The sequence below is a fragment of the Anolis carolinensis genome, unplaced genomic scaffold (assembly GCF_035594765.1).
Source record: "Anolis carolinensis isolate JA03-04 unplaced genomic scaffold, rAnoCar3.1.pri scaffold_10, whole genome shotgun sequence".
NCBI lineage: Eukaryota > Metazoa > Chordata > Lepidosauria > Squamata > Dactyloidae > Anolis > Anolis carolinensis.
The window spans coordinates 4879134-4904133 of NW_026943821.1; the positions used below are offsets into that span (position 1 = coordinate 4879134).

The window sequence follows — 25000 nt, forward strand, 5'->3', positions numbered from 1 at the left end:
GAAACAACAACAACAACAACAATAATAACAATAATAAATACTGTAACCATGGAGCCTACCCATGGTTACAGCTGTATTATTATTATTATTATTATTATTATTATTATTATTATTATTATTATTTACCATCTTCTCCCCAAAAAAGAAGAGGAAATAATAATAATAATAATAATAATAATAATAATAATAATAATAATAATAATAATACAGCTGTAACCATGGAGCCTATCCTGTAGTTCACTCACAACCGTATGCATTTTGTACAATTTAAAAAATGACTTTTTCAAATAAGCCAGGCAACACTGGGTACCAAAGCTAGTAAATAAATACTGTAACAAAAAAAAACCCACATAAACATATCACCATTAGATGGAAACACCAACCATTCAAACCAGTTTAAATATGAATACCTGTTGGAGAAGGTAAGCCTCCTCTGCTTCTGAGATGAAATCAGGAATATAAAAGGCTTCTGGGGGAGACTGCAAATAGGAAAGGACGGAAATATTTTGTTAATTTATGTAGATCTGAATTTTGTTTATTTAAAATAATTTTTTTAATGTTATAAATTGGTTAATTTGATGCTAATTTTTTAAAAAGTATACACAGTAATATTTTAATGAATATTTTATTGTGAACTTACTGCAATCCATGTATAAAGAGAAAGGCAAGATACAGTAGAGTCTCACTTATCCAAACGGGCTGACAGAAGCTTGGATAAGCAAATATGTTGGATAATAAGGAGGGATTAAGGAAAAGCCTATTAAACATCAAATTAGGTTATGATTTTACAAATTAAGCACCAAAACATCATGTTATACAATAAATTTGACAGAAAAAGTAGTTCAATACGCAGTAATGTTAAGTTGTAATTACAGTAGAGTCTCACTTATCCAAGCCTCGCTTATCCAAACTCCTGGATTATCCAAGCCATTTTTGTAGTCAATGTTTTCAATATATCATGATATTTTGGTGCTAAATTCATAAATACAGTAATTACAACATAACATTACTACGTATTGAACTACTTTTTCTGTCAAATTTGTTGTATAACATGATGTTTTGGTGCTTAATTTGTAAAATCAGAACTTAGTTTGATGTTTAATAGGCTTTTCCTTAATCCCTCCTTATTATCCAAGATATTCGCTTATCCAAGCTTCTGCCGGCCCATTTAGCTTGGATAAGTGAGACTCTACTGTATTTTGGTGCTAAATTTGTAAATACAGTAATTACAACATAACATTACTACGTATTGAACTACTTTTTCTGCCAAATTTGTTGTATAACATGATGTTTTGGTGCTTCATTTGTAAAATCATAACCTAATTTGATGTTTAATAGGCTTTTCCTTAATCCCTCCTTATTATCCAAGATATTCGCTTATCCAAGCTGTACTATATTTATGAATTTAGCACCAAAATATCACGATAGATTGAAAACATTGACTACAAAAATGGCTTGGATAATCCAGAAGCTTGGATAAGCGAATCTTGGATAAGTGAGACTCTACTGTAGTAGTAAATAACAACAACAATAAATATAAAGAACATGGTTTCCTTTGCCAGTTTAATGTACACAAAGTCATATTTAATGAATATTTTGTTGTTAGCTGAGTTTAATCCATGGACGAAGAAAAGGGCAAGATAGTAGTAAACAGCAACAACAACACAACAACAACAACAACAACAACATAAATAAATAAATAATATGGTTACCTTTGCCACTTTAAATGCCTCCAAATCTAAAACATTTACCCCTGACATCTTGCAAACAGGATAAAGAGGAGCCCAGATCTTTGATTCAGCATGTTAATTAATAAAAATTAATCCTAATGACCTTCATCAGACTTCATTCAAAACCTTTCCTGGATCCACTGTGGGTTTGCAGCAGCACTGAGCTCACAAACCCCGCCCCTTTCTGGCTCTTCGGAACGTTGATTGGTGCATCGGGGGGGAAAAGGCGGGCCCTTTGTGCAGGCTGGATTTCCATTGGACGGAGGTGCTGCCAATCAAAGAGGCACCCGGAAGTATCTTGCAAAAAGAAAGGAATGTTGCTTTGGGGAGTTTGCAATAGGGAATAATGAAGAATGGATATTATTATTATTATTATTATTATTATTATTATTATTATTATTATTATTATTATTATTATTTTATTATGACACAGCAAAAAAGATAGATATGCTGGATTTCATATTTGTTTGCTGTGTCATTATTATTATTATTATTTCTTATTTGGATTAAAAACTTACAGAAGATAAATATTAAAATACATTTAAACCTAAAACTTTCTCAAAATGAATAATTAAACCTCTTGTAATTTACTTGTTATAATCTGCCTTGATATTATTATTATTATTATTATTACTAATCTCTTAATGATATAAAAACAAAGTTTCCCCAAAAGCGTATGTATCCGTTAAAATCTATGAGAATTATATATATAGATATTTATATATACACACAGTAGAGTCTCACTTATCCAACACTCGCTTATCCAACGTTCTGGATAATCCAAGCCATTTTTGTAATCAATGTTTTCAATACATCGTGATATTTTGGTGCTAAATTCGTAAATACAGTAATTACTACATAACATTATTTCTTATTGAACTACTTTTTCTGTCAAATTTGTTGTATAACATGATGTTTTGGTGCTTAATTTGTAAAATCATAACCTAATTTGATGTTTAATAGGCTTTTCCTTAATCCCTCCTTATTATCCAACATATTTGCTTATCCAACATTCTGCCGGCCCGTTTATGTTGGATAAGTGAGACTCTACTATATATAATTATTGGTGTCTCAATCAAGAGCTCTTGTATAAGTTAAAACCTAAGCCATCTAAACACTAAAATATAATTAAAAATTGGAGTTTTAAAATTAGTTAAAGCTAAGAAAACAAAAGTCTCTTATTAATAATACATTTATTATTACTATTAAATATTATTAAATGTATTATTGTTATTGACACAAAAACGGAATATGACACAGCAAACAAGATGTTTATGCTAGATTTCGTATCACAAAATCACAAGTCAAACACTTCCCAAGCGTCTAGGACTGTGAGATGTATTTTCGGATGATGTGTGCAGATCCCAGTAGGGTGGCCTTTTGCAATTGACAGATTGTGATTTTCGATCTTGAGGTCCTGATAACGGCTGAGTTTTTCCTGTTGTTTTTCGTCAATGCGACTGTCACCTGGGATGGCAACAATCCGAACTTTTTTCTTCTCCACAACTGTGATGTCTGGTGTGTTGTGTTCCAGAACTTTGTCAGTCTGGATTCGGAAGTCCCACAGTATCTTTGCGTGCTCATTTTCCAATACTTTTGCAGGTTTGTGATCCCACCAGTTCTTTACTGCTGGGAGGTGATACTTGAGGCATAAGTTCCAATGAATCATTTGGGCCACATAGTTGTGCCTCTGTTTGTAGTCTGTCTGTGCAATTTTCTTACAGCAGCTGAGGAGATGATCAATGGTTTCGTCGGTGTCCTTGCACAGTCTGCATTTTGGGTCATCAGCTGATTTTTCGATCTTGGCCTTAATGGCATTTGTTCTGATGTCTTGCTCCTGGGCTGCAAGGATCAGGCCTTCTGTCTCCTTCTTCAGGGTCCCATTCGTGAGCCAGAGCCAGGTCTTCTCCTTATCCGCTTTTCCTTCAATTTCGTCAATGAACTTTCCATGCAATGTTTTGTTGTGCATCATCATCATTATTATTGACACAAAGACGGTGTTTGACACAGCAAACGAGATACTGTATATACACTGGATTTCGTATCACAAAATCACAAGTCGATCACTTCCCAAGTGTTTAGGGCTGTGTGATGATGCGTGCAGATCCCAGGAAGGTGGCCTTTTGCAGTTGAAAAATCATAATTTTGCCAAAGTTTATTACAGTGTTCCCTCACTTATCGTGCGGGTTAGGTTTCAGGACCACCCACAATAAGTGAAAATCCGCGAAGTAGGGACACTATAGGGTTATACATTATTTTAATCATTATACACTATTTTAAGTCTTTATCAACCAATCGTGTGTTGAGTGACTGGGAAAGCTATATTTGCCAGAGGCTGAACTCGGGGGGGGGGGGGGGGGGTTGGTTCTCGCAGAAGTAGAGGCAGCAGGAGGACATTTTTGCTCCCTGGCTTCAGGTAGGATTTGGCTAAGATTTGGGTAAGATTTGAAACTGAGTGTGGGCTTGGCTCTTGTGGTCAAAGTCTAACTGTTGTGTGACTGTTGTATTGAAAGAGAGCCAGGTACTTCCTGTTGCCGCTTGGGCTCCTTTTCTCTCCCTTTGGCTTCTCCTTCCTCCAATCCTTAGGCTGTAAATTGTATTTTCTTAAAGATTTATAATATTCTTTTAGAGTTTATTGAAAAACCGCGAAACAGTGAGAGAACACTGTATTTCCAAATGCTAGCTGAGATCTTTTGACACGGTACCCAGTGCACCCATTACCACCGGGACCACCTATACTGGTTTATGCCAGAGCCTTTGCAGTTCGATCTTGAGGTCATGATAACGGTTGAATTTTTTCTTGTTGTTTTTTGTCAATTCAACTGTCACCTGGGATGGCGACATCAATAATCCAAACTTTTTTCTTTTCCATTATTATTATTATTATTATTATTATTATTATTATTATTATTATTATTATTATTATTATTACACAGCAAACAAGATAGATATGCTGGATTTCGTATCACAAAATCACATCTCGAACATTTCCCAAGTGTCTAGGACTGTGTGATGAATTTTCGGATGATGTGTGGAGATCCCAGCAGGGTGGCCTTTTGCAGTTGGCAGATCGTAATTTTGTCAATGTCTATTGTTTCCAAATGCCGGCTGAGATCTTTTGGCACGGCACCCAGTGTGCCCATCACCACCGGGACCACCTGCACTGGTTTCTGCCAGAGTCTTTGAAGTTCAGTCTTGAGGTCCTGATAGCAGCTGAGTTTTTCCTGTTGTTTTTCATCAATGCGACTGTCACCTGGGATGGCAACATCAATGATCCAAACCTTGTTCTTTTCCACAACTGTGAGGTCTGGTGTGTTGTGTTCCAGAACTTTGTCAGTCTGGATTCGGAAATCCCAGAGTATCTTTACGTGCTCATTTTCCAATACTTTTGCAGGTTTGTGATCCCACCAGTTCTTTGCTGCTGGGAGGTGGTACTTGAGGCATAAGTTCCAATGAATCATTTGGACCACATAGTTGTGCCTCTGTTTGTAGTCTGTCTGTGCGATTTTCTTACAGCAGCTGAGGATATGATCAATGGTTTCGTCGGTTTCCTTGCACAGTCTGCATTTTGGGTCATCAGCTGATTTTTCAATCTTGGCCTGAATTGCCTTTGTTCTGATGTCTTGCTCCTGGGCTGCAAGGATCAGGCCTTCTGTCTCCTTCTTCAGGGTCCCATTCGTGAGCCAGAGCCAGGTCTTCTCCTTATCAGCTTTTCCTTCAATTTTGTCAAGGAACTTTCCATGCATCATCATCATCATTATTATTATTATTATTATTATTATTATTATTATTATTATTATTATTATTATTATTATTATCATTGGAAAAGCTTTGCATGCACTTAATTCTAAGCGATAAAAGCAGAAAAGGGTTCTGGACACAATGCACATAGAAACACTTTTTATTAATTTCTTAATAACAGAGAAGCAACAGCATAGTGATATTATGTATATATATATTTATGTATATATATATATATATTTAAATCATGCTAAACATTTTGTGTGTGTTTTTTTTCCTTTTTATTTTCTGGATGGAGAAGGAGCGGGGAAAGTCAAAACCATGCAAGATGCAACAGAAAAAAGAAAGCTCAGCAAACAACTTCACGGAAATGGTTTTTACAAATTCTTTTTGTTTTGTTTTTTTTTCTTTAAAAAATAAAAAGTATACATGAAAGAACACAACCTCAATGTGTGATTTCTACAGGGACGCAACCACAGCTGAGAATGCAGTGGTCAAGGTTTTAGAGTGAGTCCGCACTGCACAGTTATATCAGTTTGATACCACTTTAATGACTTTGGGAATTCTACTAGGGAATTCGGGATTATTCAGAAGCCACAAAAGTACCTTGAAATAAGAAGGACTGAGAACTATAGTATTTCTATAGTAGAGACAGGCACTCCAAAAACCTTGGGAAGAAGAAGAAGAGGAAATAATAATAATAATAACATAAAATAATAATAATAATAATACGATCTGCCAACTGCAAAAGGCCACCCTACTGGGATCTGCACGCATCATCCGAAAATACATCACACAGTCCTAGACACTTGGGTAGTGTTTGACTTGTGATTTTGTGATACGAAAACCAGCATGTCTATCTTGTTTGCTGTGTCATATAATAATAATGTAACTATGGAGCCTATCCTGTAATGATCTTTAATACAGTAGAGTCTTACTTATCCAAGTTTCTGGATTATCCAAGCCATTTTTGTAGTCAATGTTTTCAATATATCGTGATATTTTGGTGATAAATTTGTAAATACAGTAATTACAACATAGCATTACTGCGTATTGAACTACTTTTTCTGTCAAATTTGTTGTATAACATGATGTTTTGGTGCTTAATTTGTAAAATCATAACCTAATTTGATGTTTAATAGGCTTTTCCTTAATCCTTATTATCCAAGATATTAGCTTATCCAAGCTTCTGCCGGCCCGTTTAGCTTGGATAAGTGAGTCTCTACTATAATAATAATAATAATAATAATAATAATAATAATAATAATAATAATAATAATAATAATAAGTGATGGGCACACTGGGTGCCGTGCCAAAAGATCCCAGCCGGCATTTGGAAACAATAGACATTGACAAAATCACAATCTGCCAACTGCAAAAGGCCACCCTACTGGGATCTGCACATATCATCCGAAAATACATCACACAGTCCTAGACACTTGGGAAGTGTTCAACTTGTGGTTTTGTGAAACGAAATCCAGCATATCTATCTTGCTTGCTGTGTCATAATAAAAATAATAATAATAATAATAATAATAATAATAATAATAATAATAATAATAATAATAATAATAATATAACTATGGAGCCTATCCTGTAATGATTTTTAATAATTAATAATAATAATAATAATAATTAATAATAATAATAATAATAATAATAATAAGAAGAAGAAGAAGAAGAAGAAGAATACTGCTGTAGCCATGAAGCCAATCCTGTAATGGTCTTCAATTATTATTGTTGTTGTTGTTGTTGTTGTTGTTGTTGTTGTTGATACGGTTACAAATATATATTATTAAAATACCATGACAAAATAAAAATGCGGTTCTTGGGCAGAGAATTCCAAATCCTTTGCCAAACCCCAAAAAGGATCACAGAGGAATCGGCCCACGACTCTTAAACTGTTATTAAACTGCTATAACTTTGCAGTGCGGACACACTCTTATAGAAGGGGATCGGTGGGAAACAACAATGTTTTGCTGAAGCTCAAAATCAACAGAAAAGGGTTAATTATTATTGCTGGTCAATGAAGGGGGTTTGCGAGGGTTTTTTTCCTACAAATCTAGCCATTGAGTGACAAGAAGGAGCGTTGATAGGAATAACAAGTGAGTTTACAGTGAAGTTTTTGTGTTGCAAAGTGGGCACGACAAGGACATAGAAAGGAGGCGAAAGGGATTGCATTGGAGGATTGAGGTCTAAAATTCCTAATATATCTGAACATATTGGTTCGAATGCCTTTACATCGACTTTGGGTGCATCTACACTGTACTTTTAATGCAGTTTGGTCCCACTTGGACTGCCACGTCTCAGTGTTATGGAAGATACAGTCCGAAACCAAACCCAATTGGGATTGCAACATTTTGAGGCGCATAAAATGTCAGAATCGAGAGAAACGAGAGCTTTGGTTCCGTATTTTAATCCAAACTTGGAAGGAACGACTCCAAAAACAGGCTCGACTCCTTTAAAATTCAGTCTAAAATATTGTGCCAAATTGCTAGGTGTGTGTGTGTAAAGAAATCCTTGCAAAGTTGCTTGCAAGAGATCTCTGCAAAAAGGCAGCTGAGCTTTTTGCAGAGGCAAGCCACGCCTCAAACAATGTATCGGTTTGCTGGCAGATGGCTTGGTTTGTCAATTGGGAATCTGGGCTTGTTGGGAGAGCACAGAAAAGACAGGCTCTCTAGCTACAGTCAAGTAGCAGTTTACAATATGCTATGCTGGGTATATTGAATGCTGATTGATTAGTTATTGATCCTATGCAACTACAAGGACATTGTACGACTGCTGAACTGTTTATTTGACTTCAACTCAACAAGTAAAGTTTTCCTTTGTTCTTTCAATTCCTCTGCCTGGTCTGAGTCTTTTGCACATGGTGTTAACTGGACGCTGCTGGTATACACACTCGCTAACATAAAATGCATCAGACTTTCAATATTTTATTTTATTTATTTACTAGCTATGCCCGGCCACGCGTTGCTGTGGCTAGGACTTAATTTTTATTTTATTTTTGTTGTATGAACATAGAGGCATGGATGAGAGGTTGTGCTGTCAATTTTCGAGGTTGTGGGGCCTTTTAGTTTAGTTGTTTTGTCCGGTGCCGTGATCCCATTACCCTTTTATATATATAGATTGACTCTCCCCCCCCAAAAAAATGGAAATATGTTTGAAACACTCCCTAATTAAGCCTAACGAATGCACGGGATAAAATTCCATCTTTTTTAGGCATGTACATAATAGAAAGGAAAGTGTTATTATATATACACAGAGAGGGACACACACGGCACACCATCGAAGGCTGTTCACGGGGTGATTTCCCTGTATATTGTATCTCAACAAAGACGTAGTACGCTAAGTACAGCTGCTAACACACACTACACGTCACTCGGGGTGCCTCTCAAACACTGTATTTGTTTTGTTTTCTTGGAAATAAATAAATAAATAAAAACACCACTTGAACAGGGTCTGCATCTCTAGACTGTGACTTAGTTGGACTATTACTCCCAAAATTCCCAACCTAAATGGCTACTAGATTTGGGAGCTCTGATTTCTTAGGGAAAGTATTTAGACTTGGTAATAACATTGAGGAAAGAGTGGCTTGTAAACCACATAAGGCCCATATTTGGGATGCGATGCTAATCCAATCTAGTTAGTTTAGTTCTGGTTTAATGCAAACAAATCAGATTGACTTGCCCATTCTGGCGAATGCAACACTAAACAAATCTAGGATTCTTAGTTTAATCCTGGTCTATTGGGAACAAGCTGCACCTACTTGGCTGTTCTGGCTAGAGTTGGTTTAATCTTGGTTTATTGCAAGCAAGTTGCATCTACTTGGCTCTCCTAATTAGTGCTAAACAAACCTTGGATTGTCAGCTTAATCCAGGTTTATTGCAAGCAAGTTGCATCTACTTGGCTCTCCTAATTAGTGCTAAACAAACCTTGGATTGTCAGCTTAATCCAGGTTTATTGCAAGCAAGTTGCATCTACTTGGCTCTCCTAATTAGTGCTAAACAAACCTTGGATTGTCAGCTTAATCCTGGTTTATTGCAAGCAAGTTGCATCTACTTGGCTCTCCTAATTAGTGCTAAACAAACCTTGGATTGTCAGCTTAATCCTGGTTTATGGCAAGCAAGTTACATCTACTTGGCTCTCCTGATTAGTGCTAAACAAACCTTGGATTGTCAGCTTAATCCTGGTTTATTGCAAGCAAGTTGCATCTACTTGGCTCTTCTAATTAGTGCAACACTAAACAAACCTTGGATTGTCGGCTTAATCCTGGTTTATTGCAAACTCACTTTTCCATTTTGTGAAACACTAAACAAACCTGGGATTGTTAGTTTAATCCTGATTTATTGCAAACCAGTTCTTACAGCTGGTGCAACATCTAGGATTGTTGGTTTAATCTTGGTTCATTACACACTAGTCCTTCCATGTTGTGCAACACTAAGCAAACCTGGGATTGTTGATTCAATCCTGGTTGATTGCAAACCATCTTCAAATTAGTGCAATGCTAAACAAACTTGGGATTGTTGCCTTAATCCTGCTTTATTGCAAACTAGCTTTTCCATTTTGTGAAACACTAAACAAACTTGGGATTGTTGGTGTAATCCTGGATTATTGCAAACAAGTTGCATCTATTTAGCTCTTCCAATTAGTACAACACTAAACAAACCTGGGATTGCTGTCCTAATAATAGTTTATTGCAAACTAGTTCTTCCATCTTGTGCAACACTAAACAAACCTGGGATTGTTGGTTTAACCCTAGTTTATTGCAAACAACTTGCATCTACTCAACATTTCCAATTAGTGAAACACTAAACAAACCTGGGATTGTTGTTTAGATTTTGGTTTATTGCAAACCAGCTCTTCCAGCTTGTGCAACACTAAATAAAGCTAGGATTGTTGGTTTAATCCTGGCTTATTGCAAACCAGCTCTTCCGATTCGTGCAATACTAAACAAACCCAGGATTGTTGGTTTAATCCTGGCTTATTGCAAACCAGCTCTTCCCATTTGTGCAATACTAAACAAACCCAGGATTGTTGGTTTAATCCTGGCTTATTGCAAACCAGCTCTTCCGATTCGTGCAATACTAAACAAACACAGGATTGTTGGTTTAATCCTGGCTTATTGCAAACCAGCTCTTCCAATTCGTGCAATACTAAACAAACCTAGGATTGTTGGTTTAATCCTGGCTTATTGCAAACCAGCTCTTCCAATTTGTGCAATACTAAACAAACCCAGGATTGTTGGTCTAATCCTGGCTTTGCAAACCAGCTCTTCCCATTTGTGCAATATTAAACAAACCCAAGATTGTTGGTTTAATCCTGGCTTGTTGCAAACCAGCTCTTCCAATTCGTGCAATACTAAACAAACCTAGGATTGTTGGTTTAATCCTGGCTTATTGCAAACCAGCGCTTCCAATTTGTGCAATACTAAACAAACCCAGGATTGTTGGTTTAATCCTGGCTTATTGCAAACCAGCGCTTCCAATTTGTGCAATACTAAACAAACCCAGGATTGTTGGTCTAATCCTGGCTTGTTGCAAACCAGCTCTTCCAATTTGTGCAATACTAAACAAACCTAGGATTGTTGGTTTAATCCTAGCTTATTGCAAACCAGCTCTTCCAATTTGTGCAATACTAAACAAACCTAGGATTGTTGGTTTAATCCTGGCTTATTGCTGACAAACTGCAGACCTAGGATGTTTGATTTAATGTGTTGTCAGAACGTTTTTTTCCAGAAGGGATATAGTTAGGGCCTTGGAGAGAGGGAGTGTGTATATATATATATATATATATATATATATATATAGGAAAAGAGGAAAGATAAATCCCTTTATTTTAATTCTGGGAAAGGAAGGAGGTGCGGGTGTGTGCCTATATTATATTGTTGTGTGCCAGGAAACAGGACGCGGGACCGCATAACATTTCTCACAAACTACCTGGGGAAGTGGGTGGCGGGATGGTGTTAAAATATGTCTTAACAAGGCACTGGGGTTCACTAGAACAGCCATCGGGGAAGGAGAGATGAGACAAGGAGAAAGAAAAAAGATCCAAAGAGCAGTCTTTCTTTTGATTACTTGGAGAGCGAGGAAGAAACAGCAGGGAAGAAGGGATGGGAGGAAGAAGGGAAGAAGGAAAGAAGGAAGATCGGGGGACGTTTACGACTGCATCTCGGCACGCAGCATCCAGGGGAACCAGCAGCAAAAAAGTAACCTGCGAGAGAAACAATAATAATAATGAGAATAATAATCTATATATATAAAAAGGTAATGAAATTTCGGCCTAGGACAAAACAACAAAACTACACATCCCAGAAACACTAAACTTGGCAGCACAACCCCTCATCCATGCCTCTACGTTCATACAACAAAAAGAAAAGAAAAATGACGTCCTAATTAGAGGGAGAGGAATAATTGTTTTTATCCAATTGCTGCCAGAAGGCTAAGTTCCTTCCACTTGGTCTCCTAGCAACCGACTCAGCCCACCCAGCCTCTTAATAATAATAATAATAATAATAATAATAATAATAATAATAATAATAATAATACAATCCTAAGGTTAGCAGATACCCCTAAGGATCATCCAGTTCAACTTCCTTCTACCATGCAGGAGGACACAATCCAACCACTCCTGACAGATGCCCATCCAATATCTGCACAATAATAATACACATCAAATCATAGCATCAGACAGTTAGGAGACACCCCTAAAGGCCATACAGTCCAACCCAATTCTGCCATGCAGGACACAATCCAAGCACTCCCAACAGATGGCCACCCAGCCTCTCAATACTACTACTACTACTACTACTACTACTACTACTACTACAAATAATAACATCATACAATCCTAATGTTTGGAGTGATCATCCAGATCAACTTCCTTCTACCATGCAGGATGACACAATCCAAGCACTCCTGACAGATGGCCATCCAGCCTCAACAAGCTCTCACCAACAACACCAGACAACACCACAGCAGCGCGTGGCTGGGCACAGCTAGTAATAATAATAATAGTGGAAATGTCGAAAGACACAATCAAAGCCCTCCTGGCCGATGGCCATCCAGACTATTTTTTTAAAAAAAACTCAAAGAAGGCAACTACATCTGGCTGCTTCCTGCCTGGGGGAGTCCTTTGTTGGGAGGTGTTAGCTGGCCCTGATTGTTTCTTGTGTGGGATTCCCCTGTTTTCTGAGTGTTGTTCTTTATTTACTGTCCTAATTTTAGAGGGATTTTTTAAAAATACTGGTAGCCAGATTTTGTTCATCTTCATTGAAATCCATTGAAATCCACAAGCATGTGGACAATTTCAACAGAAAGGAGGAAACTGTGAAAATGAACAAAATCTGGCTCCCAGTATTTTAAAAAAAAAACTCTAAAGTCAGGACAGTAAATAAAGAACAACACTTTAAAAAACCAAGAAATTCTAGAAAAACAATTAGGGCCAGCTAACAACTCCCAACCAAGGATTGCCCCAGGCAGGAAGCAGCCAGGCTTTGAAGCTGCAAAGCTATTTGAAGCTAATCAAGCTGGCCAATGGCAACATTTACACTTGACAAGAGTTATTTCTCCCACCCCTGTACATTCCACAGCTATAGAAACCCCACTTGCCTAGTTTCCAACAGACCTCACAACCTCTGAGGATGCCTGCCATACATGTGGGTGAAATGTCAGGAGATAATGCTTCTGGAACATGGCCAGAGAGATCGGAAAACTCAGAGCAACCCAATGAGTACATGAAGAAATCTTTCGGAAACCCTGCTTATGTTGTCTCATTGTGCAGAAATTCAAAGGGATACCTTTTGTTGGTTTATTTGTAAAAACATTTTAAAATTCCTAAAATTCAGTGGATGACCGAAACATTCTGAAACTTGGCAGGCTTAAAGTTGTGAATATTGCCTACATTCGTGCCAAGTTTCATCCTGATAGCCATAAAAATGACAGCAAAATGAGCCTCAAAACCTTCCCCATTGCCACTAATGAAACAAATCACAACAAAACAATTACGAAGCTTCAGAGATATGGATTATGAAATGAAACTTTTATTACCTAGAAATGGAGCTTTCCGATGTGATGTCTTTCGGGGTTCTGACTGCTGTGAAGTTGCGCTTTGGCTGTGAAACTGCAAGAGAGAGAAAAGACGGATTCCATTGCATTGAGACACTTAAAGTGGTTTAATACTGCATTAATTCTACAGTGTAGATACACCTTAGGCAGATACGGAAGAACTAGACTAAATTGTAAATGGCCAAAATATATCATGAAATATTAAAAATAGGTTTGCCCATCCAACTATGTATTACAGTAGAGTCTCACTTATCCAACACTCGCTTATCCAACGTTCTGGATTATCCAAGCCATTTTTGTAGTCAGTGTTTTCAATACATCGTGATATTTTGGTGCTAAATTCGTAAATACAGTAATTGCAACATAGTATTACTGCGTATTGAACTACTTTTTCTGTCAAATTTGTTGTATAACATGATGTTTTGGTGCTTAATTTGTAAAATCATAACCTAATTTGATGTTTAATAGGCTTTTCCTTAATGCCTCCTTATTATCCAACATATTTGCTTATCCAACATTCTACCGGCCGGTTTATGTTGGATAAGTGAGACTCTACTGTATTAATAATAATAATAATAATAATAATAATAATAATAATAATAATAATATCTATGTATTATTAATAATAATATTAATATTTATCTAGAGACACTTCCGGGGCCGGGCTGTGGCGCAGGCTGGTGAGCAGCTGCTGCAATAAATCACTCTGACCATGAGGTCATGAGTTCGAGGCCAGCCCATGGCGGGGTGAGCACCCGTCAATTAAAAATAAAATATAGCCCCTGCTCGTTGCTGACCTAGCAACCCAAAAGATAGTTGCATCTATCAAGTAGGAAACAAGGTACCACTTATAAAAGTGGGGAGGCAAGTTTAACTAATTTACAACGTTGGAATGAGGAAGTGCCATCAGAGTGGATGATGAAGCAGCTGCTCCCCCCTTGTGGCCAGAATCGAACATCCCTTCAGGAGAAGGTTAAATTGCCTCTGCGTCTGTCTGTCTGTTGTCTCTGTTCGATGTGTTTGTGGACATCGAATGTTTGCCTTATATGTATATAATGTGATCCGCCCTGAGTCCCCTTCCGGGTGAGAAAGAAGGGTGGAATATAAATACTGTAAATAAAATAAATAAATAGAGAGATAAAGTGGGATAGAGATTAATAATAATAATTTTTGTTGTTTATTTGTTCAGTCGCTTCTGACTCTTCGTGACTTCATGGACCATCCCAGGCCAGAGCTCTCTGTCGGCCGTCACTGCCCCCAGTTCCTTCAAATCAAGCCAGTCCCTTCAAGGATACTGTCCATCCATCTTAATAATAATAATAATAATAATAATAATAATAATAATAATAATAATAATAACTTTATTTTTATACCCCGCCCCATCTCCCCAAAGGGACTCGGGGCGGCTTACATGGGGCCAGGCCCGATAAAACAAACAAATAACAGTAACAAAGCAATAAAACAATTATCCCAGTAAAAAACATCAACATCAATAAAAACAATCATTAAAATCAACAAGCAGGATACAGTGTTAAAAACAGGAGACTAATTCGTAGATCCCAGGCGAAATGCAGAGTGTTACGAAATGAGAAAAGGGAATCTCAAGTTGAATGGACAATAAAGTGCGGTATAAAATGGCAAGACAACAACAATGGGACTATTATGGAATGGACAGATAGATCAATCCAGCAACAACTAAACATCGAAGGCCTTTTGGAAGAGCCAGGTTTTTAAGCTCTTCCGGAAGGAGAGGAGGGTAGGGGCCTTCCTGATCTCTCTAGGTAGAGAGTTCCAAAGCTGGGGGGCCACGACGGAGAAGGCCCTCTCTCTCTCTCGTCCCCACCAACCGTGACTGAGAGGGTGGTGGGAGCGAGAGAAGGGCCTCCCCCAACGAGCGAAGAGAACTTGTACTTGGTCAGCTTCTCTTCCTTTTTCTTCATCTTTGCCTCTAATATCCTTCCCTCCAGTGAGCATTATTTCTGGGCATTATTTCCTGGAGGATGGACTGGTTGGATCTTCTTGCCAAGGTCCAAGGCACTCTCAGGATGTTCCTCCAGCACCAAAGTTTGAAGGCATCTCTCTTCCTTCGCTCAGCCTTCCTTATGGTCCAGCTCTCGCATCCATAGGTTACTATGGGGAAGACCATTGCTTTTACTATCATAGAATCATAGAATCATAGAATAGTAGAGTTGGAAGAGACCACATGGGCCATCTAGTCCAACCCCCTGCTAAGAAGCAGGAAATCTCATTCAAAGCACCCCCGACAGATGGCCATCCAGCCTCTGCTTAAAAGCCTCCAAAGAAGGAGCCTCCACCACGGCCCCGGGGAGAGAGTTCCACTGCTGAACAGCCTTTCTCACAGTGAGGAAGTTCTTCCTGATGTTCAGGTGGAATCTCCTTTCCTGTATTTTGAAGCCATTGTTCCGTGTCCTAGTCTGCAGGGCAGCAGAAAACAAGCTTGCTCCCTCCTCCCTATGACTTCCCTTCACGTATTTGTACATGGCTATCATGTCTCCTCTCAGCCTTCTCTTCTGCAGGCTAAACATGCCCAGCTCTTTAAGCCGCTCCTCATAGGGCTTGTTCTCCAGACCCTTAATCATTTTAGTCGCCCTCCTCTGGACGCTTTCCAGCTTGTCAGCATCTCCCTTCAACTGTGGTGCCCAAAATTGGACACAGTGTGATTCCAGGTGTGGTCTGACCAAGGCAGAATAGAGGGGAGCATGACTTCCCTGGATCTAGACGCTATTCCCCTATTGATGCAGGACAGAATCCCATTGGCTTTTTTAGCAGCCACATCACATTGTTGGCTCATGTTTAACTTGTTGTCCACGAGGACTCCAAGGTCTTTTTCGCACACACTGCTGTCAAGCCAGGCGTCCCCCATTCTGTATCTCTGATTTCCATTTTTTCTGCCGAAGTGAAGTCTCTTGCATTTGTCCCTGTTGAACTTCATTTTGTTAGTTTCGGCCCATCTCTCTAGTCTGTCAAGATCGTTTTGAATTCTGCTCCTGTCTTCTGGAGTGTTAGCTATCCCTCCCAGTTTTGTGTCGTCTGCAAACTTGATGATCGTGCCTTCTGACCCTTCGTCTAAGTCGTTAATAAAGATGTTGAACAGAACCGGGCCCAGGACGGAGCCCTGCGGCACTCCACTTGTCACTTCTTTCCATGATGAAGACGACGCATTGGTGAGCACCCTTTGGGTTTGTTCGCTTAGCCAATTACAGATCCACCTAACCATAGTTTTGTCTAGCCCACATTTTACTAGTTTGTTTGCCAGAAGGTCGTGGGGGACTTTGTCGAAGGCCTTACTGAAATCCAGGTACGCTACATCCACAGCATTCCCTGTATCGACCCAACTCGTAACTCTATCGAAAAAAGAGATCAGATTAGTCTGGCATGACTTGTTTTTGGTAAATCCGTGTTGACTATTAGTCAACTATGCGGACCTTCGTTGCCAGTGTGATGTCTCTACTCTTCACTATTTTGTCAAGATTGGTCATTGCTCTCCTCCCAAGAAGGAAATGTCTTCTGATTTCCTGGCTGCAGTGATCTTCGCACAGAGAAATACATAGCCTGTCACTGCCTCCACGTTTTCTCCCTCTATTTGCCAGTTGTCAATCAGTCTGGTTGCCATCATCTTGGTTTTCTTGATGTTTAACTGCAACCCGGCGTTTGCACTTTCTTCTTTCTCTCCCCTTGGTGATAAGGCTCCTCAGCTCCTCCTCACTTTCGGCCATCAGAGTGGTATTTATTTATTATTTATTTATTTGCGACATTTATATACCGCCCTTCTCACCCTGAAGGGGACTCAGGGCGGTTTACAAGTATATATACATACAATCTATATACAGTAGAGTCTCACTTATCCAACACTCGCTTATCCAACGTTCTGGATTATCCAACGCATTTTTGGAGTCAATGTTTTCAATATATCATGATATTTTGATGCTAAATTCATAAATACAGTAATTACTACATAGCATTACTGCGTATTGAACTACTTTTTCTGCCAAATTTGTTGTCTAACATGATGTTTTGGTGCTTCATTTGTAAAATCATAATCTAATTTGATGTTTAATAGGCTTTTCCTTAATCCCTCCTTATTATCCAACATATTCACTTATCCAACATTCTGCCGGCCGGTTTATGTTGGATAAGTGAGACTCTACTGTATATAAAAGAGTGATGGCATCACGGCAGCGGACAAAACAACAAAACTAAACACCCCACAACCTCAAAAATTGACAGCACAACCCCTCATCCATGCCTCTAGGTTGATACAACAAAAAGAAAAGAAAAATAAAGTCCTAATTAGAGGGAGAGGAATAATTGTTTTTATCCAATTGCTGCCAGTTAGAAGGCTAAGCTCTCAGCCCAGGGGACAGGCAAAGTTAGGACTCAGGCCTCTTCCACACTGCCTATAAAATACAGACACCACCAGACAAAGCCATAGCAACGCGTGGCCGGGCACAGCTAGTATATTATATTATACAACTACAGTAGAGTCTCACTTATCCAACATAAACGGGCCGGCAGAATGTTGGATAAGTGAATATGTTGGATAATAAGGAGACATTAAGGAAAAGCCTATTAAACATCAAATTAGGTTATGATTTTACAAATTCAGCACCAAAACATCATGTTATACAACAAATTTGACAGAAAAAGTAGTTCAATACGCAGTAATGCTATATACTAGTTACTGTATTTACGAATTTAGAACCAAAATATCATGATGTATTGAAAACATTGACTACAAAAATGCGTTGGATAATCCAGAACGTTGGATAAGCGAGTGTTGGATAAGTGAGACTCTACTGTATATCGCAATATTATTACTAATATTGCATGTAATATAAATATACAATTATAATAGTGAATTATAATTATTATTACATTGTATTACATCATAATATTATTAATATTACATGTATATACAATGTATTATAATATTAGTATAGTATAATATTATTATATCTCATTATATCATTAAATTGATACAGGAGACATGGTGGAAAGATGTCTTCCCGGCCCCGCCTTCTTCATTCTGCTCCAGATATAAAACTAGCATAGCATGTTATTGCGGATAAGAGCCTCTAGCTAATGTAAAGAGACAAGATGGAACTGTCCTCATGGCTCCCTCTTAGCTCTGGCACTGGTATCATCTGCATACCTAAGGTTGTTCATGTTTCTTCCAGCAATTTTAACTCCGTCCTTGGACTCGTCAAGCCCGCATGTCGCATAATGTGTTCTGTGTACAAGTTGAATAGGGAGGGTGAGAGGATGCAGCCCTGATGTCCGCACTCCTTTCCCAATCTTGAACTCGTCTCCTGTCCCGTGGTCTGTTCTGACTGTGGCAACTTGGTCTTTATACAGATTCCTCAGGAGACAGACAAGGGGACTTGGTCTCCCCCCAAAACATCCCACAGTTGATTATGATCCACACAGTCGAAGGCTTTAGAATAGTCAATAAAGCAGAAGTAGATGTTTTTCTGAAACTCCCTGGCTTCTTCCATCATCCAGCATCTGGATATTGGCAATTTGGTCTCTGGTTCCTCTGCCTTTTCTAAACCCAGCTTGGACATCTGTCAACTCTCGCTCCATGTCTTGCTGGAGTCTGCCTTGCAGGATCTTGAGCATTACCTTCCTGGCATGGGAAATAAGGGCCACTGTACAAAAATTTGAGCATTCTTTAGCATTTCTCTTTTTTAGTATGGGGATATAAATTGATTTTTTCCAATCTGATGGCCAATCTTGTGTTTTCCATATTTGCTGGCATATGGCATGCATCACCTTGACAGCATCATCTTTCAAGATTTTGAACAGCTCAGCTGGGATCCCATAGTCTCCTGCTGCCTTGTTGTTAGCAATGCTTCTTAAGGCCCATTCAACCTCACTCCTCAGGATGTCTGGTTCTAATTCACTCACCACACCGTCAAAGCTCTCCTCTGTATTATTATCCTTCCTATACAGATCTTCTGTATATTCTCACCACCTTTTCTTGATCTCTTCAGCTTCTGTTAGGTCCTTGCCATCTTTGTTTTTGATCATGGCCATTATTGCCTGAAATTTACCACCGATGTTTCTGATTTTCTGGAAGAGGTCTCTTGTCCTTCCTATTCTATTGTCTTCTTCCACTTCCATGCATTGCTTATTTTTTAAATTTATGATGATGATGATGATGATGATGATTATTATTATTATTATTATTTTATTATGACACAGCAAACAAGATAGATATGCTGGATTTCATATCACAAAATCACAAGTCGAACACTTCCCAAGTGTCTAGGACTGTGTGATGTATTTTCGGATAATGCGCGCAGATCCCAGCAGGGTGGCCTTTTGCAGTTGGCAGATCGTAATTTTGTCAATGTCTATTGTTTCCAAATGCCGGCTGAGATCTTTTGGCACGGCACCCAATGTGCCCATCACCACCGGGACCACCTGCCAGAGTCTTTGAAGTTCAATCTTGAGGTCCTGATAGCGGCTGAGTTTTTCCTGTTGTTTTTCGTCAATGCGACTGTCACCTGGGATGACAACATCAATGATCCAAACCTTTTTCTTTTCCACAACTGTGATGTCTGGTGTGTTGTGTTCCAGAACTTTGTCAGTCTGGATTCGGAAGTCCCACAGTATCTTTGCGTGCTCATTTTCCAATATTTTTGCAGGTTTGTGATCCCACCAGTTCTTTGCTGCTGGGAGGTGGTACTTGAGGCATAGGTTCCAATGAATCATTTGGGCCACATAGTTGTGCCTCTGTTTGTAGTCTGTCTGTGTGATTTTCTTACAGCAGCTGAGGATATGATCAATGGTTTCGTCGGTTTCCTTGCACAGTCTGCATTTTGGGTCATCAGCTGATTTTTCAATCTTGGCCTTAATTGCCTTTGTCTTGCTCCTGGGCTGCAAGGATCAGGCCTTCCGTCTCCTTCTTCAGGGTCCCATTCGTGAGCCAGAGCCAGGTCTTCTCCTTATCAGCTTTTCCTTCAATTTTGTCAAGGAACTTTCCATGCAATGTTTTGTTGTGCCAGCTGTCAGCTCTAGTTTGTAGTGCGGTTTTCTTGTACTGATTCTTTGTCTGCTGTGCTTTGAGGAGTTTCTGATTTTTGACTTCAATCAAAGCAGGTTCTTCACTTTGCCCTACATATTCTGCCAGGGCATGTTCGGGTTATTATTATTATTATTATTATTAATTTCTACCCTGCTTTATCTCTAGAAAGTGATGCAAAGTAGCTGACACTAAAAGCAACACGGTATGTAAGAAACATACAAACATTAAAATAGGGTTTAAAATTTATATAGTTAAAAGCTCTGAAACCATTATTATATTTGATTAAAATACAATAAAGAGTCCCAAAGTAGTAAACTCTCCCTAGAAGCCAATATGGTTAACCCATTGTACTTTTTCCTAGGTCCTCCTATTACAGAATTGCTTGGAGGACCTAGATATTTCCTATTGTCTGATGTGGATAAGTGAAATCTTTGGTACTGAAGATATGGGGGTTCATATGTAAAATGGTCCTCCTATTGAAGAATCTAAACTTATTTGGTTCTTTCAAACTTGCCATCCTAAGGCTGGCGCCTGTGTTGTGATAGGAGTAAAAAAGGCTCTTGCAGGGCCTTTCACCCTGATAATAATCCCAATAATAATCCCAATGGAAAGGAATGGCAATGAGAAACAAATCCATACTTGTGACTTGGTGGACCTTCTTTGCTGAATTGCCATCTTGAGCATCCTTCGGGCCTCCGATTCTGCAACACACAACCATCATTTAAGACAGGAAGAAAATCAACTCATTGGAAATTATTATTATTATTATTATTATTATTATTATTATTATTATTATTATTATATTAATTCATAGCCTGCCTTTTTTCTCTACAAACAATTTTATAGTTCTCTTTGCTATAATTAACTAGGTAAAAAAGAGAAAAGTTTCATTTGTTTTTATAAATAAGTAAGGGGTGGACTAGATGGCTTCTGGGGACCCTTAGAAATAAGGAATCAATTCACCTCTGAACCCGAGAAGGAGGTGCAAAGACCCCATGTTTCGGGGCGCAAGTGAAATATCGGACCCCAAAGACCGAACCGTCGTGTTTCCCGGTAGGTTTGTCCAGCTCAATGCCAAACCAATAGCCTGGAGAAAAAAACAGCAAAGTTTTTGCAGTTTAATCAACTTTTCCCATGTTTTTATGATAGAACCAATTACAAAATGACATTTACAACCTAGGAATATAGCATAAGAGTTGAGAAAAACTTACCTGGGGCAAAGTCGGTCTTCCCATAGAAGCGGATGAGGCCTTGCTTCTGCCCGGCCACCAGCACTTGGTCCCCGATCTCGATCTTCAATCCTTCGCGGTCCAGGCTGCCCACCGAGAGGGACTTCTTCCTCAGAGCTGGGAAGGACAAGACAAGCAAGGCTCAATGCTAGGGACTCCTGGGAGTTGTAGTTTCCCAAAGGGAGTTCGTTTTGACACCTCATTAAATGCCATGGCTTAATGCTATTACATCCTGGGAGTTGTAGTTTTACTAAGGACATATGGTTTGACGACCCTTTAAATAGCTCGATGCTAAGGAATCCTGGGAGTTGTAGTTTTACAAAGGACATATAGTTTGACGACCCTTTAAATAGCTCGATGCTACAGAATCCTGGGAGTTGTAGCTTGACTAAGGGCATATAGTTTGACACCCCTTTAAATGGGTCAATGCTATGGTGTGACAGCGCGAGTGGCGCCATCTATATGTCGAACTGTACGTTGCAAGATTTGAATTGTTGTATCATGCCTGATTTTGCCTTTATCTTGTAAATGTGGTTGGATTGATTGGTTATTCATAGCTGTCAATCAATGTTGTTTGAATCAGTTATATTGCTCCCTCAGCTCAATTGTTTGACTCCACCCTTTCCTGGAGTAGGACAGTGTTTCCTTTTTTCATTCCACCATCAAGCTTTCTACCAGATGGACGTGAGAGAGAGACTTGGCTCTAAAAGCCCTTGATTACGTTACCTCTCTCAGCACCAATTCTGACGTTCTTACCCTTGAGACTTATGCTTCATGTTCAGGGCCAACCTGGATGACGTTGAGGAGTCTCAAGCGCCTTCAAATCAGTTCTTTGGCATCAGAGGAAGAGTGTGTCTTCAATCATAGGCCATTTGGACTGAGGCTGAGGATTGCTCCGGCATTCACAGCCATTGAGAAAGAGGGACCTGGAAAAGCTTCTCAGCTGCAAAGCTCCTTGGACTTAAGACAACCAAAGACTGTAATGTATATTTTCCTTTACCCCTTTGAAATCTCCAGCTTATTGGGATAACCTTTTGTGAACAATAAAACCAGTTTTGAGTTATCTACAGTGATTTGTTTTGGATTTTATGCTGCTGTGTGAAAGGAGCCTAGGTTTCTGAACCCAGCATTGTGATTCAAACCCTGGTCTTTGGGCTCCAATACAATTGCATTGGTATCTTCCTTAGGAGAAAGGAGGACTACAACCAAAATACATATAAATACACAATCTCAAGACCGGAGAGGTGGGTAAGAAATAAAATTATTATTATTATTATTATTATTAATAATAATAATAATTAATTAATTATTAGCAACATTTATATCCCGCCCTTCTCACCCCGATGGGGACTCAAGGCGGCTTACAAGTTATATATACATACAATAAATTATATTATTACTATAGCACAATATAAGCACTACATAAGCATTATATATTATTATATTGTACTATACGACTATATTGCAATATTATTACAGTAGAGTCTCCCTTATCCAACATAAACGGGCCGGCAGAAGGTTGGATAAGCGAATATATTGGATAATAAGGAGGGATTAAGGAAAAGCCTATTAAACATCAAATTAGGTTATGATTTTAAAAATTAAGCATCAAACATCATGTTATACAACAAATCTGACAGAAAAATTAGTTCAATACGCTGTAATGCTATATAATAATTACCGTATTTATGAATTTAGCACCAAAATATCACGATGTATTGAAAACATTGACTACAAAAACGCGTTGGATAATCCAGAACGTTGGATAAGCGAGTGTTGGATAAATGAGACTCTACTGAACATACAATAAATTATATGATTAGTCTAGCACAATATAAGCACTATATAAGCATTATATATTATTATATTGTACTATATATGACTATATTGCAATATTGTTAGTAATATTGCATGTAATATAAATATACAATTATAATAGTGCATTATTATTATTACATTGTATTACATCATACTATTATTATCAAGTATTATTATTATTATTATTATTATTATTATTATTATTGGGAGCCCCGGTGGCGAAGTGCATTAAATCACTGAGCTGCTGAACTTGCAGACCGAAAGGTCCCAGGTTCAAATCCCGGGAGCGGAGTGAGCGCCTGCTGTTAGCTCCAGCTCCTGCCAAACTAGCAGTTCGAAAACATGCAAATGTGAGTAGATCAATAGGTACTGCTCCGGCAGGAAGGTAACGGCGCTCCATGCAGTCATGCCAGTGGCTACATGACCTTGGAGGTGTCTACGGACAACGCCGGCTCTTCGGCTTAGAAATGGAGATGAGCACCAACCCCCAGAGTCAGACATGACTGGACTTAACATCAGGGGAAACCTTTACCTATTATTATTATTATTATTATTATTATTATTATTATTATTATTATTATTATATTATGACACAGCAAACAAGATAGATATGCTGGATTTCGTTTCACAAAATTACAAGTCAAACACTTCCCAAGTGTCTAGGACTGTGTGATGTATTTTCGGATGATGTGCGCAGATCCCAGTAGGGTGGCCTTTTGCAGCTGGCAGATCGTAATTTTGTCAATGTCTATTGTTTCCAAATGCCGGCTGAGATCTTTTGGAACATCACCCAGTGTGCCCATCACCACCGGGACCACCTGCACTGGTTTCTGCCAGAGTCTTTGAAGTTCAATCTTGAGGTCCTGATAGCGGCTGAGTTTTTCCTGTTGTTTTTTGTTATTATTATTATTATTATTGTTATTATTGCAATGGGTTCCTCAAACCAGTCCTGTCTCCGTTTTGCAATCATAGATCTAAGGACATTGGGTGTCAATGGGTCCATAAGCAGGGAAACAAGTGTGAGGAATCCCACCTTTGGGTTGTTGTGCATTTTCTGGGCTGTATGGCCATGTTCCAGAAGCATTCTCTCCTGACATTTCGCCCACATCAGGAGAGAATGCTTCTGGAACATGGTCATACAGCCTGGAAAGTGCACAACAACCCAGTGATTCCGGCCATGAAAGCCTTCGACAACACAATCCCACCTTTCTTGTCTTTGTCCTTCTCCTTGCGTCCTTTGGCGGTCATGCGGGAGAAGTCCATCCGTGGGGTCCGTGGGGTGGAAGTGACCGAGGAAGGGGTCTGGTCAGCCGCTTTGGTGATCTTGGACACCGAGGCAAACACTCCTGCAATGGCAGGGAAGAAGAA

General features: G+C 38.8%; 2 protein-coding genes across 4 annotated transcripts in view; both read right to left on the reverse strand.

The window, feature by feature from the left end:
• Positions 1-1943, reverse strand: part of alkbh6 (alkB homolog 6) — a 10392-nt gene extending 8449 nt beyond the window's left edge. The window contains exons 1-2 of the mRNA XM_062962435.1: positions 1713-1943; positions 411-479 (exon numbers count right to left, since the gene is read on the reverse strand). Of these exons, the coding sequence (XP_062818505.1) occupies positions 411-479; positions 1713-1760 (117 nt within the window). The 5' untranslated portion in view covers positions 1761-1943. The remainder of the gene's footprint in view (positions 1-410; positions 480-1712) is intronic.
• A 3672-nt stretch (positions 1944-5615) lies between these two features.
• Positions 5616-25000, reverse strand: part of clip3 (CAP-Gly domain containing linker protein 3) — a 71518-nt gene continuing 52133 nt past the window's right edge. For 2 of the 3 annotated variants that reach the window (XM_062962429.1, XM_062962428.1), the window contains 6 exons: positions 24838-24978; positions 21797-21931; positions 21549-21672; positions 21225-21286; positions 13517-13589; positions 5616-11681 (listed from right to left, as the gene is read on the reverse strand). In XM_062962429.1, coding sequence (XP_062818499.1) covers positions 11627-11681; positions 13517-13589; positions 21225-21286; positions 21549-21672; positions 21797-21931; positions 24838-24978 — 590 coding nt within the window. In that variant the 3' untranslated portion in view covers positions 5616-11626. Of the gene's footprint in view, positions 11682-13516; positions 13590-21224; positions 21287-21544; positions 21673-21796; positions 21932-24837; positions 24979-25000 lie in introns of those variants that run through there. The other variant, XM_062962430.1, reaches the window with a different exon arrangement.